The 18,796-nt window shown below is 39.9% G+C and overlaps 1 protein-coding gene across 2 annotated transcripts in view; it reads right to left on the bottom strand.

The window, feature by feature from the left end:
- The window catches only part of kif16ba (kinesin family member 16Ba), a 130,666-nt gene that overhangs the window by 43,807 nt on the left and 68,063 nt on the right, over positions 1-18,796 (bottom strand). For both annotated transcript variants that reach the window (XM_060831852.1, XM_060831853.1), the window contains 4 exons: positions 17,155-17,310; positions 11,528-11,639; positions 7,850-7,900; positions 599-721 (listed from right to left, as the gene is read on the bottom strand). In XM_060831852.1, coding sequence (XP_060687835.1) covers positions 599-721; positions 7,850-7,900; positions 11,528-11,639; positions 17,155-17,310 — 442 coding nt within the window. The remainder of the gene's footprint in view (positions 1-598; positions 722-7,849; positions 7,901-11,527; positions 11,640-17,154; positions 17,311-18,796) is intronic.

The following is an 18,796-nucleotide window of genomic DNA, read 5'->3' on the forward strand; positions in this document are numbered from 1 at the left end:
GTCCCTGTTGAATTAGGACTGGTTTATACTCAAGTCATCATACATTTCCATAGTAGGATGGTTCCAGAGGACTGCCTCTCGGGAGTCCAATGACAGTTTGCCCTCTACTTTCCTTTCTTGCGGCTGTCACTTTTAATCAAGGCTGGAACCTTTCAAATCTTTTGCTAAAAGTCTCTGCACTTTCAGTTCAACTGGAGACAGATGAAAATGTCAGTTTTTTGGAGATTGAGTCATTACATTGAAGTGCATCACTGGCAGTGGTATTTTATGCCTGCCACTGAAGGCTCTCTAACAATATAAAATCATTTTCAGAGTACTTATAATGTTAATCATGCTCATCATACATCACCGTTTAATAATGACCACATATCAGAATGGATACTCTCATACTCAAAAGAGACTTACCACACATCAGAATGGATGCTCTCATACTCAAAAGAGACTTGCCTAACTTATGGTTAAACTGAATATCTGGTCTGTGCTGGTAAAAAACAATTGCTGTGGAAAAATTAAATTTTCCCTCTTGGGGATTTTAGAATTTAGAAATGAAAGACTTGTAATTGCCATATTTACATTAGAAAGAAGGTTAAACACTCACCTTCACTTCATACTCATAGTGCTCATCTTTACCTTGTCCACGCAAGACATAACGGGGAATACTAATTTTAATAGGATCCTTTAGACTGTCTGGATCAGTCTCCTGCATTCTAGAGAATAAGTGCTATCAAAGCAAGAGAAATTTTGTCAGTAATAAGAAAGTAAACTAACGCTGCAATCATGGTTGTAAGAAATACTAAACACCAAATGAATAATACAGGAATGAGCATAAAAGGGTGAGCAAAGGCACATTCAGTAATACAAGACATATGATAACCTTGACAAAGAAATACTAACTTTTTAGTTCTTACAAAAGTACTTAAAACCTTGTTTGCAATTTAAGTGCAAGGTATAACTCAAGAGATATACAGCTTGGAAACAGACCCTTCGGTCCAACTCATCTATGCTGACCAGATATCCTAAATTAACCTTGTCCCATTTGGCAGCATTTGACCTGTATCCCTCTAAACCTTTCCTATTTATGTATCCATCCAGCTACCTTTTAAATATTGTAATTGTATCAGCCTCCACCACTTCCTCTGGCAGCTCGCACCACCCTTTGTATGAAAAAGGTGTCCTTTAGATCCCATTTATATAATTCCTCTCCCATGTTAAACCTATGCCCTCTAGTTTTGAATTACCCCTACCCTGGGAAAAAGACCTTGGGCTATTCATCCTATCCATGCCCCTCACGATTTTATAAACCTCTATAAAAAGTCACCCTCAGCCTCTGATACTCCAGGGAAAATAGCCCTCGCGTATTCAGCCTCTTCTTCGAGCTCAAGCCCTCCAATCCTGGAAACTTGCTTGTAGATCTTATCTGCACCCTTTCCAGTTTAGCAACATCTTTCCTACAGCAGGGAGACCTGAATTGAACACAGCTTTCCAAAATAACTGTTCAAAGCAAATAGCAAGATCAAAGTTTCCTTGTATCTATTTTCTGATTCTAAACTTCTTGGAAAACAAAGCACAATTGTTAAGAGGTTTGAAAATAGCAGCATTCTCCAAAATGTTCAACCATCAGTACAAACTATAACCGACAAACTAGTACATAAAGTAACAACTGCCAACACAACTGATGTATGGGATGAGTAATTTATTTTAAATTCTTTTTAATTTAAGAGCTAGAGCAAAGTTCCTTCCCTTGGTTCTCAGTGATTGATTGCATTTTCAAATGCCACTGGCTGTAGGCAGCCTAATTGCACTAGTGCACAGCACTCAAGCTAGAAAACATTAACAAACATCTAGAGATCCTTACAAGTTTCTCATTTCAGTCTGTAAATCTAAATCAGGAACAAAGCAAAACAGATATGAGACAGAGGGGGAAGAAAAATAAACATGAATCACACAAGTTAGGAACTGGTGACTGATCTATTTTAAGTTTGAATAACTTATTCCATACCAATTCTTGCGAATAATAACTTCCAAAAGTGCTCTACTCACCCTTGTGGTTCTGTTATATCAATGTGCACCAGCCTGGTTTAAAAAAAAAGGCATTTCTTCTTTTCCATTTCTACCCTTCAACATTTAATGGCTTTTCATTTTGGGAAAGCAGATCTTAGCAGGACTTATACACTTAATGGTAAGGTCCTGGGAAGTGTTGCTGAACAAAGAGACCTTGGAGTGCAGGTTCATAGCTCCTTGAAAGTGGAATCACAGGTAGATAGGATAGTGAAGGCGGCGTTTGGTATGCTTTCCTTCATTGGTCAGAGTATTGAGTACAGGAGTTGGGAGATCATGTTGCGGCTGTACAGGATGTTGGTTAGGCCACTGTTGGAATAGTGCGTGCAATTCTGGTCTCCTTCCTATTGGAAAGATGTTGTGAAACTTGAAAGGATTTAGAAAAGATTTACAAGGATGTTGCCAGGGTTGGAAGATTTGAGCTATAGGGAGAGGCTGAACAGGCTGGGGCTGTTTTTCCTGCAGCATTGGAGGCTAAGGGATGATATTATAGTGATTTACAAAATTATGAGGGGCATGGATAGGATAAATAGGCAAAGTCTTTTCCCTGGGGTCGGGGAGTCCAGAACTAATAGGCATAGGTTTAGGGTGAGAGGGGAAAGATATAAAAGAGACCTAAGGGGCAACTTTTTCACACAGAGCGTGGTACATGTATGGAATGAGCTGCCAGAGGAAGTGGTGGAGGCTGGTAGAATTGCAACATTTAAGAGGCATTTGGATGGGTATATGAATAGGAAGGGTTTGGAGGGATATGGGCTGGGTGCTGGCAGGTGGGACTAGATTGGATTGGGATAGCTGGTTGGCATGGATGGATTAGACCAAAGGGTCTGTTTCCATGCTGTGCATCTCTATGACTCTATAAAACTTTGTTGTTTGCTCATAATGTGCTTGCAGAAGCTGTTTAAACATATTTTTAACTGGCTGCTATCCTTAAAGCCTTTCTAATTTTCCTTTATGATGTTATTCCTATGTTTATTCTTTACATTTGTTTTGATTTTTGGTCATTATCTGCACCACAGTGTTCTTCTATTTTAAGTGTGACCCAATTTCCTATTTACCCATGGTACCCTGGCTTTGACCCTTTTCCTATTTTAAGAGAATGTGCCCCCATGAATATTTTACTGGCAATCCAAGATACTTAAATGAGCTCACCCACTTTGGATCTGAGAAAGGAAAACCAGAATGATTTTTCAAATATTTTGAGAGACTAGAAGCTATGCAGAATCTGAAGGGTTTGGGTACCCACATACACAAGGAACTGAAAGCTAATATACAGATACAAAACCAAAAGTAATCATGGAACATTAGCTTTAAATCAATGGAAGTTTGAATTCAAAACTGAACTGATCCTTCAGTTGTCCAGAACCTTGCTCAGACCTCATCTGGAGTGGAGTACTTCGCTCAGTTTTCAGAAGATGAGACCAGGACATGGTTTCTATTGCTTTGAGTTTGTGGGAATCTAATAGGTGCTTCTGAACTGATAAAGAAGTTCAATAGGGCACTTGAAAATAAATAACCTCCCCCAGTGAGGCAATTAAAAATAATTGTGCATAACCCAAAAAGGCAGGCACTTCAAAATCATTTTTTCCACAAAGAGTAGTTGTATAATTCATTTTTTCTAAAGTGCTATGGATTGCAATTTGCAAGACTAAGTATGAGAAAATTGCTGTTCAATAAGGATACTAAAAGTCATAGCTAAATTTTATTAAGGCACATAAACTTGAATGGTCTAAACTAGCAGAAGAGGCTCACAAGGCAGAATAAGTGTCTCCTGCTCCCAGCATTTCCTTGACTTAAAAATATTCATTTTTGTCAAGGAATAGTTATGGGTTTCTATTGTAAGACAAAGACGCCTTATTAAATACTGGATATCAATTTTCAGCAGATAGCAAGACAAAACAGAATGCAAGCAGGTCATGGATCTGTTTTTAGTTGGCATTGTATACCAGCACTTTCCTCATGCATCTTTCCTTCCAAGAGGTGCCCTTAGCCTGCTATAGTGGAAGGACTCCAGAAATATTTGTACAATGTAAATATAAAAGCTGGCAAAGATCTTTAGGAAACTATATTCATCTTTGCACATTTTCATAGAAGCTAAACCTTTAGGAATGTAATGTCACTCACTCATTACTGGAAATCTCAAATCTTGTTTTGAAGAACAAAAATTCATTGTCACTAATGCTACAGGGCTGGCTGACTGATATCATAAATACAAAGGTAGGTTGTGCAAAAAAAAATTGATTTGTACACTGGAAATTTTAACTCAAGATTACATTTGCTGTAAAATCCTCACAAAAAGCAGTTCCCTTATCGATAATGACATTTCTGCATACCTACAGCATTTACTGAGCAGCCTAATTTTCTAACCAGTCTGAGAACCTGAGAATTCTGTTATTGGCAGCTTCAATCTCTTTCATGTGTCAATTCAACTGATGTCTTGACTTTAAAAGACATACACTCTTAGTCTGACATCTAAACAATGAGCAAGATCTAACAGAGGACCACTGAGTCACATTAGAAGGACAATGCTTCTTACTGCTGGATCTCTAATTTCAAGTCCATCTCTTGGCAATATAAATGGTATGTACTTTTAAAAACCCAATATAGAGAGTATATATTTTGGATTTTACTGGTCTCTTCAAAATAGAGCAGTCACATTTAATTTTCACTAAATGCTAGATAATTAAAAAGATAATTTACATTCTAGGATTGAACCCTAAGATTTTACATATCAGGATGGAGATAGGTAGATGAACGTAGGTGGTGATTGTGATAGGTCAGTGTGAAGTGGGAAGTGAACAGGTGCGAAGGAAGATGGCAGGTAGGTCAGATCAAGAGGTAGATGCTGAGTTGGAGGGCTGGATCTGGGATGGGGTGGGAGGAGTGGAAACTGGTGGATTCAATGTTGAGCCATGTGGTTGTAGGCTCGCAGGGTGGAAGATGAGGTGTTCCTCCTCCAGTTTGTTGGCGGCCTTGTTTAAGTGGTGGAGGATAGGTCATCGGGGAGTGCAACAGGATGGCCACAGGAAGGTGGGGTTGGTGGGTGTATAGGGACCAGAAATGTTCCCTGAACCGTTCTGTGAGTTTGCACTCAGTCTCTCAGATGTAGAGGAGATCACATTGAGAGCAACAAATGCAGTTAAATGAGGTTCGAAGATATACAAGTAAATCTATGTCGGATTTGGAATGATCCTTTGGGGCCTTGGATGGAAGTGAGAGGGGAGGTGTGGGTGTAGGTTTTGTACCTCTTACAGCGATAGGGGAAGGTGCCTGGTGTGGTGAAGGGTTTGGTAGGGAGTGTGGACCTAAAGAGGGGGTCACGGAGGGAATGGTCCCTACAGAATGTAGATAGAAGGTGGGGAGAAATATGCTTTTGGAGGTGTGGTCTGACTGTAGGTGGCAAAAATTGGCTGTGGATGATACACCAGACTTGGAGATTAGTGGGACTGAATGTAAGGACCAGAGGGATTCGATTCTTGGCACCTGTACGTTTGCGTGTCAAGAACAATGTGTGGGAAATGGAGGAGATATGATTGAGGGGTAAGAGGGGAGGGAAAATTATGATCCTGGAAGTAGGATGACATCTGGAATGCTCTGGAGTGGAATCACTCATCCTGGGAGCAGATATGCAGAGCTGGAGGAATTGGGAGTGGGGGATCATGTCTTTACAGGAAGCGGGTGGGAAGAAGTGTAGTAGTCAAGGTAGTGTGGGAGTCGGTGAGCTTGAAGTAGATGTCAGTGTTAGGTTGGTCGCTGGAGAGGCCCAGGAAGGGAAAGGAGGTGTTGGAAATTGTTCAGATGAATTTGAGGTCAGGGTGGAAGGTGTTGGTGTAGTGGATGCTCAAGCTCCTCGTGGGAGCACGAGGCTGCACTGATATAGTCAGCCATCGTTGTAACTGAGGAAAAGATGGAGAATGGTGCTCGTGTAGCTGTGGAAGAGGGACTATTACATGTATTCTATACAATGAGGCAGCCATAGCTGGGAAACACTCAGATACTCATAGCCACCTCTCTGGTTTGTAGGAAGTGAGAGGACTGAAAAAAGTTATTTAGGGGAGGACAGTGTCAATAGAGGGGACTCGGTGGGTCAGCAGGAGAGGAAGAAGTGGATTGCTTTGAGGTCTTCCTCATGGGGATGCAGATGTAGAGTGACTGGATGCCCATGGTAAAGATGAGATTTTGGGGGCTGGGGAATCGGAAGTCCTGGAGGAAGTGGAAGGCGTGAGTGGTGTCTCGAACTTACTTGGGGAGTTTCTGGACCAAGGGGGACAGGACAGAGTCAAGATAAGTGGAATGAGTTTGGTAGGACAGGAGACAATCTGTCAACCAGGATAGTTAAGTTTGTGAATTTTGGTTAAGAGATAGAGGCAGGTGGTGAGAGGCTGCAGAACTCGGAGGTTGGAGGTGGAGGATGGGAGGTCACCTGAGGTAATGAGTTTGTTGATGGTGTTGAAGATGATGGTTTTGTGGGGAGAGGTGGGGCTGTGGTCGGGGAGACAGTAGGATGGGTTTCAGCGAGTTGGCATCTGGCCTCAGTGATGTAGACGGAATGAGTGATATCATAACTTCGACAGAACTGGTTGTTTTCTTTGGATCAGAGAGGGAGAACCTGTTAGAGGTGTACAGGATTATGAGGGGCGTGAACAAGGTGAATTGAAAGCAGGTGTTCCCCTCAGTTGGAGGGTCAATAACAAGAGTACTTAATTTTAAAGTGAAATACAAGACGTTTATGAGGACTTGGAGGAAAGTTTTTTTTCCACCTGTAGCATAATGGGAATCTGGGATGCACTGTCTGGGATGGTAGTTAAGGTGGGTCACCTCTCCGCCTTTAAAAAAAACACTTGGATAAGCAAGTGCAAGGTTACAACATTCAATGTTGGAAGTTTGAACTAATGCAGATTTAGTTTAGCTTTGGCGGTATAGACTTGATGAACCAAAGAGCCTCTTCTCTATTGTATGATTCTAGATTTCAAGTTTGGAGTGAGGGGTTGGTGGGAAGAGAGACACATATAGGCAGCACATCAGGTTGGCTGCAGATTTTAATGCTCCCAACTAAACCCACCAATGAGACAAGAGTAAAATGCAGCACCACATCTATCATCTTTAAATGAGCTTTTTGAAGCATCGAGTATAAATTAGTTACAATAATGTAGCAAGTGTATAATTGATTACTGTTTTGCTCATCATACACACAAAACAAAATACAAGTTTTGCATTCCATTTCAGTCAAACCAACCTTTGCAGCTATCCACTCAATATACTGTCAAACCTACAGTGAAAAATATCAGTGGAATCACTTCTCATCATTTCTGGTCTACCAAATTAGGAGAACAGAACTAAACGTGTAATGCACCTAAACATTCCGTCGTCTGACACCCACCTTGGGGACAAAAATCGAACATGGGAAATGAACGTACCCTAATGGCTGCAATAAGAACATTTTTAAGATGGTTTTAAAAATGCAATCTTAATATGAAAGCTTTATTTTTGGCCAGTGCTCACACATACTTCAATCACTATTCATGCAGTTTTGCTGAATGCTTCAGATCTTTTGTTGTGGACAATGTCATACAAATGATACCAAGTTAACAGATTTACCATTGATATAGGACTTCCGCCCACTCAAACTGCTGGTATTGGATAACCCGAATTAGTTGCAAATCAAATGCAAATTAAACTGCTGGATCCAATTAGTAAGGACTTGAAAGACTTCTTTCCTCCTAAAACAGTAAATGATTTTTACACTGGCGAAAAAGAAATAAGTAGCAATTCAAAAAAAGTGAAAAACTACCTTATACTTCAATTTGCGTTGGTTCACATTATTTTGTAGATTTTCATTTTCCTGAAAAGGGTCCAAAGTATTATTTCAATTTTTTTCTTAAATAGCATTTGCTTTTACAAAGCCATTACGCTGTTAAACAAGAGCAGCAGATCTGTTGAAAAGTTCTGTCACTATTATTACTTCAGTTCAATAGCCATCATTATCTATCTAATGATCTGCTGTCTCATTTAAGAATCCAACCCAGGGGCGCAATTCATGAAGCTTGTTACAAGGACAAAGAGTTCATTATAGACTAACATATGAGTTTTGAGGACACGTCTTCAGCTATGTATCAAATAAAATTCAAACTATTCTTTTGGAATGGAATTTTATCCTTCCATCAGCACTAACACTAAACGCAAACTGTGCAAATCTGTTACCAAATGATTACAAGTATCAAACTACAATGTCAACAGAGCATTAATTTCTCTATATCATATAGCAATCTTACACTAAAGCATGCAGCTCACATAGCTATGAGTAATAAGTTAACATTTTTGATCCATTTATTTAATTTCTAAATACAGAAGTGGGCATTAGTTCTCAAACTTGTTTTAAACATTTAGATCAACTCTTGTAGATACTCGAGTAATATGAAAACAAATTAATTGGTAGAGTTCATCATAAACAGCTCACAAAACATCATTCATATATTGTTGAATATGGAAATTATATATTAATGTACTTTTGCATGCCTTTGTTCCATCTCTCCAAATTAAAGTATATTTAACTCTAGGTCCTCGGCTAATGTTGAAAATAAATTTTTTAAGCTTCTTTCCTTAAAAAAAAACCTTATTTTTAAATCTCTCTTTCACTCCCTCCAAAATACCCAAGTCCACAAAAGCAGAGAGTAGAGCTCAATTTTCAGGTATCCCAGAACAATATTTGACTTCAAGCAAAATAAAAGTTTCCAATCATCATTCTTGAAGAAACAAAATACTCAGTGCTGCTCGTTTGTGCCACAAATTTTCCTGTCAAGTTAATAATTCAGTTAACTACTGGAATTTAGGCAGCTTATGACAAATGTCACACAAATCGCTTGCTGCAGAGTACTGATGTAGAAATTACATAATAATGGCTTGGCCTTCAATTTTAAAAACAATTTACATTTTTCTGTTCACCTTGAGTCAAAGATCTAAAACCTCATTTAAATTGTGGTCAACTGCTACAACAGATTTATATTTCACCGAGAGGGACACAAGAGTAAAGCACTGTCATGATGTACACCTTTATGAAGTTGAAGCGCTATGGTTCACATACAACATAGTAACAGATTCTAATGGGTTAACCATGCTCGTTTAGTCACTCCGTAACCAGAATATAAATAGAATGTAAACACTAAAATCACCATTGTTTGTATCATTTAAACACATTGGGAAAATTACAACGGAATTAGACTATATTGATAATATAATTTTACCAAATGGTGAATGACTGATTTCAAATTATTTAGGTTTCTCGCTTACCATCTTGAAATTATTACACAATGGGGGAAGAAAAAAGTATGCCATGCGCCTGTACCAACATGGCATTCTGAAGAAGGGTCCCTAGATCCGAAACGTTAACTCTACTTTCTCTTCACAGATGCTGCCAAACTTGCTGGGTTTCTCCAGCAATCTGTTTTTGTTTAAAATAATTAGCACTGGATTGTTCAACACAGTACTTCCACTGCTGACCTCTGCATGAAGTAATTTGTCCAATGGAAACTGGAAATAAAAGCAAAGTGCTGCAAAAACTCAGCAGGTCAGATGGCACCTGTGGAGAGAGAAACACAGTTCCTCCCCTGCACTTGAGGAACAGATTCTGTGTAAGAAGTTTGACCCACATTGACACAATTCAGACCACAACACAAAAATGCCATGTTCCTGGTTTTGACAGCTCTTGGGACTGTGTGGAAAGCTCTGTTGTCTTCCTATGCCACAGCTAACTTTGCCAATGTTTGATTCTGACACTAAGTATCTGCATGGGGGAAGAAAAAAAATATGCCATGCGCCTACATCAACATTCTTCACATCCATAACCAAAGGAAATTTTACATAAGCTTACAATGCTTCAAACCAAGATTTCTCTCTCAGAGAAACATGACAGAGCTTGAATTAAAGGAGATGGAGACAATGTGAGATGGTTGAATCAGATAGAAGGTTAATCATAAACTTGTTCAATGGCTGAGCAAATTCAAATGGGCCAAATGGCCTATTTCAGGTCCAATTTATATTCTTCTTGAAGAGCTGGGGCTTCTGTCACAAAGTAGGAATGATTTCTTATAATAAAGAAACCCACACCACATTCTGCACAGAATATATTTTCAAAAGAAAAACCACAGGTAACTCACATCAGTGGAAGTGAAGTGGCAAACAATCATAGATTACTTGGTTGAGCACATGTTGCCAACTGTGTAAGCTATTTGGGTATCTAATGGTATTTGAGAGCCAGCAATAATTGTGAATTCACTTGCACTCATAGAACGAGACAAGTAGTGGTTTGGCAGGTCTTGGGGCACACCTCAGTGAATTAAAGTGCACAAAGACTAGGTTCCTATTTCATTTTAAGTCATTGGACTGCTCAGGGTTAGAATGCAGGTTTATCATGTAGAGCCTCTGGCTCTAAATATGCCTATTTAGTGATCATCAGTTTTTATTTTGCATCTTATAATCTAGAAGGCATCTTTGTTTTCTCACCAATTCTCTTCTTTAACTTTCTTGCCATTTCTCTTGAAGATGTTCACTTCTCACTGAAGGAATACTCCAAAGACCAACTTGCTGTAACTTTCAAAAACTATTTTTTTTCCTCACTAGATGACAACTTGCACAGTCCCAGCAGGATTGAGGACTGAGACATGCAGTAAGTATGCCCCTTCTTAAACTATTGACGATGCAAAGGGCTACAGCTGTTCTCCTAATAATTATACTGCCAAGATCAAAATCCCAAAAGAAATTTGAAAAGTGATCTTGGGATTTTTTTTGATTCAGATGGATCTGCTCTGTGCTGTTAAAACTCACTTAGTCAACAGCAAATTCTTATTGGAACTTTTAGAAATCAAGTGCTGTCTCATCTATCTGCTATAATAAAACAAAGAACTGCAGATGCTGTAGATCTGAAACAAACAAGTTGCTGGAGAAACTAAACAGATCTGGCAGCATCTGTAGAGAGAAAGCAGTTAACATTGAGTCCAGTGACCTTTTTCAGAACATTACGTCACTGGACTCGAAACATTAACTCTGAAATTCAGTTGGTGTGGCAGCATCTGTGAAGAGAAAACAGTTAACGCTTTCTGAGTTCAGTGATCCAGTGTTCTGAAATGTTAACTGTTTTCTCTCCACACATGCTGCCAGACCTGCTGAATTTCACTCACAATTTCTGTTTTTGTTTATTTTATTTATCTATAACGCCTCAATTTATTTTGCCCTCTCGATGCTTTTATTCAATATTGTGGAAGTCCACATTCAACATATTAACTCATTGAAATGCCAGGTTACACAAATGGTTTTATAATAGATTAATTAACCTTCAGTTACAGAAATTGAGACATGCAAAAAACACATTTAAGCTTTATGCCATGCTGCTATTAAAAATGGCAGCATTTTAAAAATGCATATGGTGCACTGCAACAGTTTGTTCTGAGACTGAAGTTGACAACAGCTTACCCACCTGTTCTGTGGAAAGGGAAGGGTCAATCATATTGTTTATTTCGTGCTCATTTTGTAATTTTGCTTTTTCTGCTAGTCGTCGCTGAACTTCTTCTTCAATATATGCATTTATCCTGAAGAGGTTAAAAACAAAGCGTGAGTATGAAGTGTTTGTAATCTCAACACAAGAACACACAAACTCAGAGCAGCAGGAGGCCATTCAGTCCCTTAAGCCTACCAAGAGGATCATAACTGATGAACTCGTGCCCTCAACTCTGTTGTTCTCCCTGATCATCCTTAACTCCTTTATAACAAAAGCATCCATCTGCCGCAGCCTTAAAAGTACTCAAGCTCGCTGAAGACTAGAGCTACAAAGTCTCAACTTCCAAAAAAATCCTCCTCATACCTGTCCTAAGTTGCAGGTGCCCCCATTTTTGTTTGAAGAAATTTGTGTCCTATAGCTCTAATCTCTCCCAACAAAGGGGAGAGGATCCTATCAACAACCATACCATCCAGTCATCCAAGAATCCTATGTCTCAACAAGGTTACTGCTCATTCTTCTAGACACCATTGTATGCAGGCCCAGCCTGTCCAACGTTCTCTCATTAAGGTAAAACCCCATCCCAGGTGTCAACTGGAATATGCTAGGACACCATGGGGTACAATTGAAAAGAGTATAATTCAACTGTACACACGTGCTGTCGAGTAAGGGTGCCTTGATTTATTATAGTTAGGTAGCAAACAATCCCACTAGATATGTTGAAGGAAGGAATGGTATTTATTTCACTCTGAAAAGTGACAATGCCAGGACCTGTGATACTGTCAACTTTACATTACTCACACAGGTGCTAAGTGGAACATGAACCAGTATTTTTGGAGGCAATGCATTTAACAGAACTATACTTGGCATGTGCAGTTCTGGAGATAAACAGGTTGTTTTTTTTAAGCTCCCAACCAACTGCAGGGTGGTGGTGGTGGCAAGGGGGCGGGGGGGGGGGGGGGGGGTTGGTTTTGGACCAAATCTCATGGAGATTGCTTGCACGTGGCAACATAGAAGTTCTTTCCAGATGAAAACCCATGCATAAAAATGAAGGAGCTTGCTAAGAAGGTACATCCATGGAAAATTAGATGTTGCTTAGGTCTGAGCCATCAGATTAGAGTGTGCTGTATGTTCCATTAGTATTGCGTAACTAGTTTGTAGGACAGTTCCCTCGATAGCGAACATGTTGAGGAATTTTACCAGTATAACTATGTGCCATATCCTAGTTTAAAGCCTAGCCTACAGCCAAGTGGTTGTATCCTTAGTAGCAGTTTCACACAACAGAGTGGTTTGCTACAAGTCAATCTAATCGGAGAGAGGATGGAGCAGTCTGTATTGATAACATTGACAGGTTTTCTTTTCTATAAAGCAAACTGATGAAAAAGCTTACTTAAAAAAAAACACTAATTTCCTGGTCATGCTTACTAATAGCAAGCTTTTAAAATGATAAAAAACTGAAGTGAAAATCGCAAATTACTACAATGGGATTTGACCTCACCTTTGCATACAGTAGTACATTTCTGTGCAGGTACTGTTTAGGACCTAGTCAAATAATGTGCTGTCTCAGAATTCTAAGAACATTGTACAATGTAATTTATAGGATACTTGGAATGTTCCTGCCTTTGAACCAGGAGCTCCAGGCTTGAGTTCCAATTCAGAACTTGATTGTCAAACAGATTGCACTAATGACACAGCCAAATAGGCAGAGTATTGACTTGTAAATCCTTCTAAAAATCACTCAAGGACGGTGGGAAATGAGCAGTATCCTGAACAACCATGCTTGCTAGGGAGTGGCACCCCTCAAGTGACCTGCTCCAGAAAAAAACTAACAGAAGCAGACCTAAGCCCATTTATTGTCTGATCTAGGGTAAGTCCATGTATTATATGAAGCAAAAGCATTCTTCTAAATCAAGGTGAAGCTGTATTACTGGAGCAGTAACTCTGTTGAAAAGTATTTAAGTCTTATGTCAATTAGAATACAATTGTTTTTGAGGAATTACACAGTTTAAGATTGGAATTTAATTACTCTCTAAACTGCAATCTTGATTCAAGCATCTATCTTTTTTATTGAAAAACTGATGACCAATGTTTTCACATTTTATGTCATGTTAATAAGGTATCTTCTGTAAAGAGAGAATTGCTAACAAATGGGCTTCGTTCTCATTTAAAAAACATTAGAATAAATGTGGGCTGCAAGAGATTTGGAATTAAAGTATACAGATTGCGAGTCAGGAACAATGAGGTAATGGATCACACACTGTATGCACATGTACCATTCTAGGACAGAATCAAAACAATTTGCAGCACACACAAAGATCAGTCAGCCCTTACATTGGTGGGCTTTTGCTCATGAGCCTTCTTGTCTGTGACAAGCCACACTTGTCAGGCCCTGTTAATGTAAACTAGCTGGATATTGAATTGTATTCAGGTGGTGGACATTTTCGTTACTCACTCATGGGAATACAAGTGATTTGGTGACGAAATTAAAAACCTCAGTTGTATGTAAGGGCACTTCTGGACACCAAAAAGAAATCACTCGTGGGCCATGGGCACAGCTGGCTGAGCCAGCATTTATTGTCCATTCTTAGTTGCCCTTGAGAACGTGGTGGAGAGCTGCCTTCTTGAACTGCTGCAGTCCATGAGCTGTAGGTAGACTACCAATGCTGTTAGGGAGACAATTCCAGGATTTTGATCTAGCAACAGCAAATTAACTGCAGATTCACTTACGTTCTCGTATATAGGAGCAGACAAATATTTTGTAATCTCGGAGCTTGTTATGTACAGAGGCAGTGTTAAGACAAGATTCTCCTTCTATTCTTCACTGCTAATTGGAACATTACATTTAACTTATTTTCAAGCAAATTTTGCCTTATTTATTTGCATTTCTACCTTTAACAGTTACTCATTTGCGCATGAAGTCTTTCATGGGAACAAATACCATACATAGTTGATCTGTTTTTTGTGGTTTGGTGATTGTTTAAAAGGCGAGAAGTGGAGGTGTGGGGAAAGCCTTTGTGAGGTGCTCATCCTCATTGATAATGTGTTGCAGGCTGTGAAGAACATGGCATAGATTTTCGGCTTCTGGGAAGTCCTGGACAACGAAGGGTACCCTGTCAGTTGCAGCTCGCGTCTGTCTCCTGAGGAGCTCATTACGATTTCTTATTGTGACACGTTAGAACTGGCGGTCGATAAGTTGAGCATAATACCCCGTTCTTATGAGGGCATCCTTGAGTATTTCCATGTGCCCATTACATTCCTCCTCGTCTGAACAGATTCTGTGTATGCGTAGGGCTTGTCAATAAGGGATGGCTGTTTTAATATGTTTCACGTGGAAGTTGGAGAAGCATAGCATCGTGAAGCTCTTCGTGGGTTTGCGGTCGAGTGAGGTGCTGAGGTGCCCATCCTTGATGGAGATGCATGTGTCCAAGAAGAAGACAGATGCTAGATAAGAGTCCATGGTGAGTTTGATGGTGGGATGAAACTCAATTGATATCACTGTGTAGCTGTTTCAGTGACTCCTCGCCATGGGTCCAGATGAAGAAAATGTTGTCAATATACCTAGTGTATAGTGTTGGTTGGAGGTCCTGCGAATAGAAGTCTTGTTCGAACATGTACATTAAATTGTTGGCATATTGGGGTACACATTTGGTCCCCATGGCTATTCCATGTGTCAGGATGAAGAACTGGTTGTCAAAGATGAAGACGTGATCTAGAATAAAGCAGATGAGTTGTAGGATGGTGTTTGGAGATTGGCAGTTGTTGGTGTTGAGGACTGAGGCTATTGCCGCGATGCCGTCATTGTGGAGGATGCTGGTGTAGAGTGCGGAAACGTCCATTGTGATAAGGAAGGTTCCCGGTTCGACTGGTCCGTGGGTGCTGAGTTTCTATAAGAAATCTGTCGTGTCGTGACAGATGCTGGGGGTCCCCTGTACAATGGATTTCAAAATGTCTTTAACATAGCCAGAGAGGTTCTCTCAGTGTCCCAATGCCTGATACGATGGGATAGATTCACAGAGATGTACAGCATGGAAACAGACCCTTCGATCCAACCTGTCCATGCAGACTACATATCCCAACCCAATCTAGTCCCACCTGCCAGCACCCGGCCCATATCCTTCCAAACACTTCCTATTCATATACCCTCTAAATGCCTCTTAAATGTTGCAATTGTACCAGCCTCCACCACATCCTCTGGCAGCATATTCCATACAGGTACCACCCCCTGTGTGAAAAAGTTGTCTCTTAGGTCGCTTTTATATCTTTACCCTCTCAACCTAAACCTATGCCCTCTAGTTCTGGACTCCCCGAACCGCGGGAAAAGACTTTGTCTATTCATCCTATCCATGCCCCTCATAATTTTGTAAACCTCCATAAGGTCACCCCTCAGCCTCTGATGCTCCAGGGAAAACAGCCCCAGCCTGTTCAGCGTCTCCCTATAGCTCAAATCCTCCAGGGTATGTACTGGTAACTTGGCTTTGTGTATCTTCAGAAGGCAGTAGAAGTCGCCTATGTGAGAAGTACATGGGATGAGAGCGCATAGGGAACTCTGAAGGACTGGATCCAAAGTCTTGATCAATGTGTTTAGTTCACAGGTGTGCTCTTTGACTGGATTGGCCAGTAGTTGCCTGTAGTGTTCCTGATCTTTCAGTAGTCCGCACATTTCCTTGCAGTAATCTGTTCTATTCTGAATGACGATGGCTCCTCCTTTATCTGCTGGTTTGATGACATTGTTTGTGAGTGGTTTTGATAGTGTGGATGGTGTGACTGACACACACACACTCACTGGGATCACTGCTGGCATCTTGAAAGAATTCCTGGAGTCTCATTCGTCTGATGAATTCCTCATTTTGGTAGTGGGGCAGAAATTGAGACTCCTGCTGAGAACTTTAATCTCTTCTGATTGAAGGGTGTAATGATAAAATTTTCCACTGTGGTGCCAGGACGGGCTTGGCTACTGCTGGTGGTGATGCCAAGTTTCTCCAGTTTCTTGTTCTTGGTGTGCATGTACATAGTGTAGCTTTGTCGCCTTGCCTGTTTGACAATGTCCTGTGACTGTACTGCCGTATCCTGAATGCAGCCTGAGAGTGTGGACTCCATCTTAATTTTTTTGTGCTTGACTTTGCTTTTTTTGTTCCTAGTCCTACATTGAATCTATTTACATTATGGTCACTGTTTTCCAAATGGCCCCCAACTTTCAAAATGATAACTTCGTGATGCCAGACATGATTAAACAGATATTGATAAATAAACCATTGTTTTAACTGGTAAAGGAAGCAAATGGATATCAAAGTATTATTGAAATATTTTGTGTTTATAACTAACCAAATAATAATGATACACAATAATCACATTTAGATAAGCCACATAGTGATTGTGACTTCAACTATGTTGAAGTATGAGACATGCAAGATTATCAAAACTGTACAGCTCACTGAATTCAAGAATCTAAAGAAGCTTGAGAACTAGTTTTCCTATCTGTGCGAGTCTTTTCTGATCTACTTTAATAAAACATATATAAATTAGCATAATGAGCTATAAAAAGTAGCTCCATCTGATTCAGTACCCGATGTAAAAGCACAACATTTTAAAATGGACATCAGGAAACAAACCTTTCGTCAGCTATTGGAGTCATGATTGCTGGAGATCTTTGAGGACTAGCAGGACAACTGGTGTACGATGACTTCTCTTCACCAGCTCCACAGAACCTTAAGGCCACGTCATTTTCACAGATCTTTCGCTTGAGTTGCTGAATTTCTTGTTCTAGCCTACAGCAGAAATTAGTCGTGAAATATACACAGATGACTGTACAAGGCAGCTTTCAGTCACATTAAACTCTGGTTTAACAGAACAAAAAGTATAAATACAAATAAACAGTATAATAATTGGTACAATAAAGACAAAACTCCACAAATTAATGGAAATGTTTTAGGTTAGAAAACTCTCGGTGTAGATGGGGGCCTTAGATATTGCTAACTTGATATTGGCACATGGACTTGAAATAAGCTGAGACAAAGCATAAGGGTTTTGCAAGATCTGGCTGAAATTGAGTTTATCTGATCTCAATCTAGAGCTTCCAGCTGCCCTCAGATTAACAATTTTACCTGAAAAACAAAAGATGATTGATGTGTGTAGTGATTTGGTCTTGACCTGCTTTAAGACCATAAAATGGTAGCTATGATGCGGAGATGCCAGTGTTGGACTGGGGTGTACAAAGTCAGAAGTCACATGACATCAGATTATAGTCCATCAGGTTTACTTAAAGTAACAAGTTTTTGGACTGCTGTTCCTTCCTGACCTGCCTGGTGTTGTGTGACTTCTGATGAAGACATTAAGAGATAAGAGCAGAAATAGACCATTCAGTCCATCGATTCTGCTATGCCACTTAATGATAATGGCTGATTTAATAATTCTCAACTCCACTTCCCTGTTCTTTCCCCATAATCCTCAAATCCCTTACTGATTAAAACTCTCTCAGCTTTAAATACACATAAATGACCCAAATGATACAACCCTCTGCATTAAAGAATTCCAAAGATTCACTACCATTCCTCACATTGGTCTTACGATGGCAACCTTGTATTCTGAAATTATGCCATCAGGGGTCTATATAAAGTTCAATAATTTTACAGCCTGAACACCTCCTTACATGACCTTTACCCTCACCTTTTCACGACAGGGCTGCTTTCAGCATACCCAATCCATTTGAATCTTTGCATTATCCCCATTATCAGCTTTGCTCCTTCGGTGGCTTACTATTAGCCATCTCTGTCTGCTTGTGTGTGTGTCTCTCTCTCTCTCTCTGAGACCTGCTCCATCTATCTGCTTACTACATGCCCTCCAAATCCCTGGTCATCAGCATAAAGATCACCTTTTCCGAGCTATCAGCTCTGAAAGATCACTTGATTTGAAACATTAATCCTATTTTCTCTTCAGTTGACGCCAGACCTTCACAGTTCTTGCAGCAATTTCTATTTTTGAAATTATTTAATCCTAAACCTTTTACACCACTATTATTAAATGGTTCCTTTCCCATATCAGAGAGGTAACATCTTATTTCATTCAATTTGGGGGGAGACTTTAGTCAAGACAAACACTGGGAAACATGCTTGCATATGAACCACGTTTGATCAGGCTAATTACTTTGTGTGATTGCTCAGAGGTCTGAACCTTTGAACTGGCAGTCTTACGAAGCTGACATTCTACCTCTTATGAGAAAGTGAGAAAGAGGGCCCTAACAGGCATTGGGAAGTT

The sequence above is a fragment of the Hemiscyllium ocellatum genome, chromosome 10 (assembly GCF_020745735.1).
Source record: "Hemiscyllium ocellatum isolate sHemOce1 chromosome 10, sHemOce1.pat.X.cur, whole genome shotgun sequence".
Classification (NCBI taxonomy): Eukaryota; Metazoa; Chordata; class Chondrichthyes; order Orectolobiformes; family Hemiscylliidae; genus Hemiscyllium; species Hemiscyllium ocellatum.